The sequence below is a fragment of the Urocitellus parryii genome, chromosome X (genome assembly GCF_045843805.1).
Source record: "Urocitellus parryii isolate mUroPar1 chromosome X, mUroPar1.hap1, whole genome shotgun sequence".
Classification (NCBI taxonomy): domain Eukaryota; kingdom Metazoa; phylum Chordata; class Mammalia; order Rodentia; family Sciuridae; genus Urocitellus; species Urocitellus parryii.
In genome coordinates this window covers 17,857,196-17,859,672 of record NC_135547.1, presented here as the reverse complement: position 1 = coordinate 17,859,672, position 2,477 = coordinate 17,857,196, and the positions used below count along the sequence as shown (strand labels likewise).

The window sequence follows — 2,477 nt, the reverse complement described above, 5'->3', positions numbered from 1 at the left end:
TCCTGTCTCACAATTTTTTTTTTTTTAAAAAGTACTGGGCATATAGCTCTGTGGTAAAGTGCTTCTGGGTTCAACCCCTGGTAGAAAAAAAAAAATTTCAAATGACGAGTCTTCAGAGGCCTTGCCTGACCACACTCATCTGACCATACTCTGGCCCTTTCATCAGTTTTCTTCTCTTTTTTTAAAGTTTTCCATGGCATGTGTCACTATCTGAATTTATCTTTGTTTACCTACTTCTTTACTAGCAGTGTGACTGACTTCAAGTTCTGAGTCTTTCTCTGCGCAATGACATATTCTCAGTGTCTAGAGCCATGCCCAGTATGTAATAGCACTGAAAAAATGAATATTTATTGAAAAATTTACTTATTCTTATTCCCCCAAAGCCTGTGAGAAAGCTAATGGAATCCAAACTTTGGTGAAATTTTTATGATCATATATGTTGGGGACAAAAACTTTCAAAGTATTATCAGGTTATGTCTAAAGTATAATATCTAGCTCTGAACTTCAGGAACTTACCACTTAGCTAGTGGAATGTGATGTGTATGATTCTTAGAACCACTGGTGAAAATCACCAGAGCAACCTATGCTGAGTTAGCTTTTTGTCACTGTGATCAAAATACATAAGAACAAATTAAACGAAGAAAAGTTTATTTTGGCTCATGGTTTCAGAGGTTTAGTTCATGTTTGGCCAACTCCATTGCTCTGAGCCTAAGGTGAGGTAGAATACCATGGCCAAAGGGCTTGGCAGGGAAGATACACCTTTCCAGGGCACGTTCCTCCTCTAGCCATGATCCACCTGCCTACAGTTACCACCCACTAATTACTCCATTCAAACTAGGATGGGCTGATGAGGTAGCAGCTTTCACAATCCAACCATTTTGCCTCTGAATATTCCTCTATTAACATAGGAACTTTGGAGGTACATCTCATATCCAAACCATAGCACATGCTTTGCATGCATGAAAAGTGATATAGCTAATGATCAAACTAAAAAGGCATGTCACTAAGTTATGTTACTGGTACACAGAATAAGAAAAATGACTATACAGATGGAGAGACAGATGGAGAAAGCTTTCCTGGAGAAACTTAAATAAGAGAGAAGTCATCCTAGAGAGAACAAACACTAATATTTGTAAACCATGTAAATAGTGCCTGGCTGGTAGTAAAACTGTATATGTGTTTGTTAAATAAAAATGCCCAACTGGTATTCTCATTCTACCAGAATTTTATTTTTTTTCCTTTATAAAGGTATAAAAATACAAAATCAAGAAGTTATCATGAGTTGCCATTTCTCAAAATTGCTCTTAAGAGGATCACAGGGCATTTATTTATATGATATCAGAAAATACTACAAACTAATTCTAGAAATGGCATCTTCAGGAGAGACCCCATACTTATCACATGGGTTCAATCAGATCATCTGAGGGAAGACACCAGTCTTCACAAACACTAAGAAAGTAAGAAGACCGCACAGGATGGGTCTCCTCAGCCTCTGCTTGGTTATGTGAGGCCGGGGTACGCCGATCATTAGAGACACAAGGTGGACAGTCACAGTTGGGCCTTTCGCTGGACTGTGACAAGCTGAACACGCTGTAGTACGTGTCACCATTCTTGGCTGCGGCTGCACTATCGCTGGCTGTTCTCAAGGGAGAGGGTAGAGTAAGCCATGGGGACCGTTGGGGGGCAGCGCATGACACAGGGATCACATACTTAGAGGAGGTACCCTTAGAAGCATAGTGCAACTCAGTGCTGTAGATAACCATATCTTGAGAGACAGCCTTGACTCTGATGCCACATTCAGTAACACGGTAGGTAAACTGGTAGAAGTGTGGCTGAACATGGTTGGCAGGGCAACCCAGGCCCAAGTGCAGCTCATAGAAGTGTACATAGACATCGTTGTTCAACATAAAGGGGTGGACCGTGACCATGAACCAATCAATGGAACACAGCACAGTCATGGGATTTTGCCCAGAGCAGGCTGAAAACAGAGAGGCAAACAAGATCATGCCCCCGACCACGTTGAAAACTTTCATCTTTGCAGCCAGTCAGGTGACAATCCACAGGAAGCAGGAGGATTCCAACAAGGATTTCTAGAACACACAAAAACACAAGAGATAACAGCTTATTTTCTATTGAACATTCAAATATGATTTTTTTAAGCAAAAGGTTGTTCCTAAAACACTAAGAAGAAGAACTAGGTACACTGGCATAAACCTGTAATTCCAGCAAATCAGGAAGCTGAGACACAGGAGGATTACAAGTTCAAAACCAGCCTCAGCAACTTAGCAAGGCCCTAAGCAACTCAGTGACACCATGTCTCTAAATAAAATATTAAAAAGGGTTGGGGATGTGCTCAGTGGTTAAGTACCCATGGGTTCAATCCCCAGTCACACACGAAAAGATAATAAGTGTCTAAGATATGATATCAGAAAGAGGTGAAAAGCAAAGAAGGAAGAAATAAGGAAGAAAGGACATCA

At 40.7% G+C, this 2,477-nt stretch overlaps 1 protein-coding gene across 1 annotated transcript; it reads right to left on the bottom strand.

The window, feature by feature from the left end:
- Positions 1 to 1,397: 1,397 nt before the first annotated feature.
- On the bottom strand, positions 1,398 to 2,033 carry Plac1 (placenta enriched 1). The gene has a single exon (XM_026405596.1). The coding sequence runs from the start codon at positions 2,031 to 2,033 to the stop codon at positions 1,398 to 1,400; it is 636 nt and encodes a 211-aa protein (XP_026261381.1).
- Positions 2,034 to 2,477: the final 444 nt, after the last annotated feature.

Excerpts from the sequence above, each read along its gene's own strand:
- Plac1 (XM_026405596.1), bottom strand. The coding sequence starts at position 2,033 with ATGAAAGTTTTCAACGTGGTCGGGGGCATGATCTTGTTTGCCTCTCTG.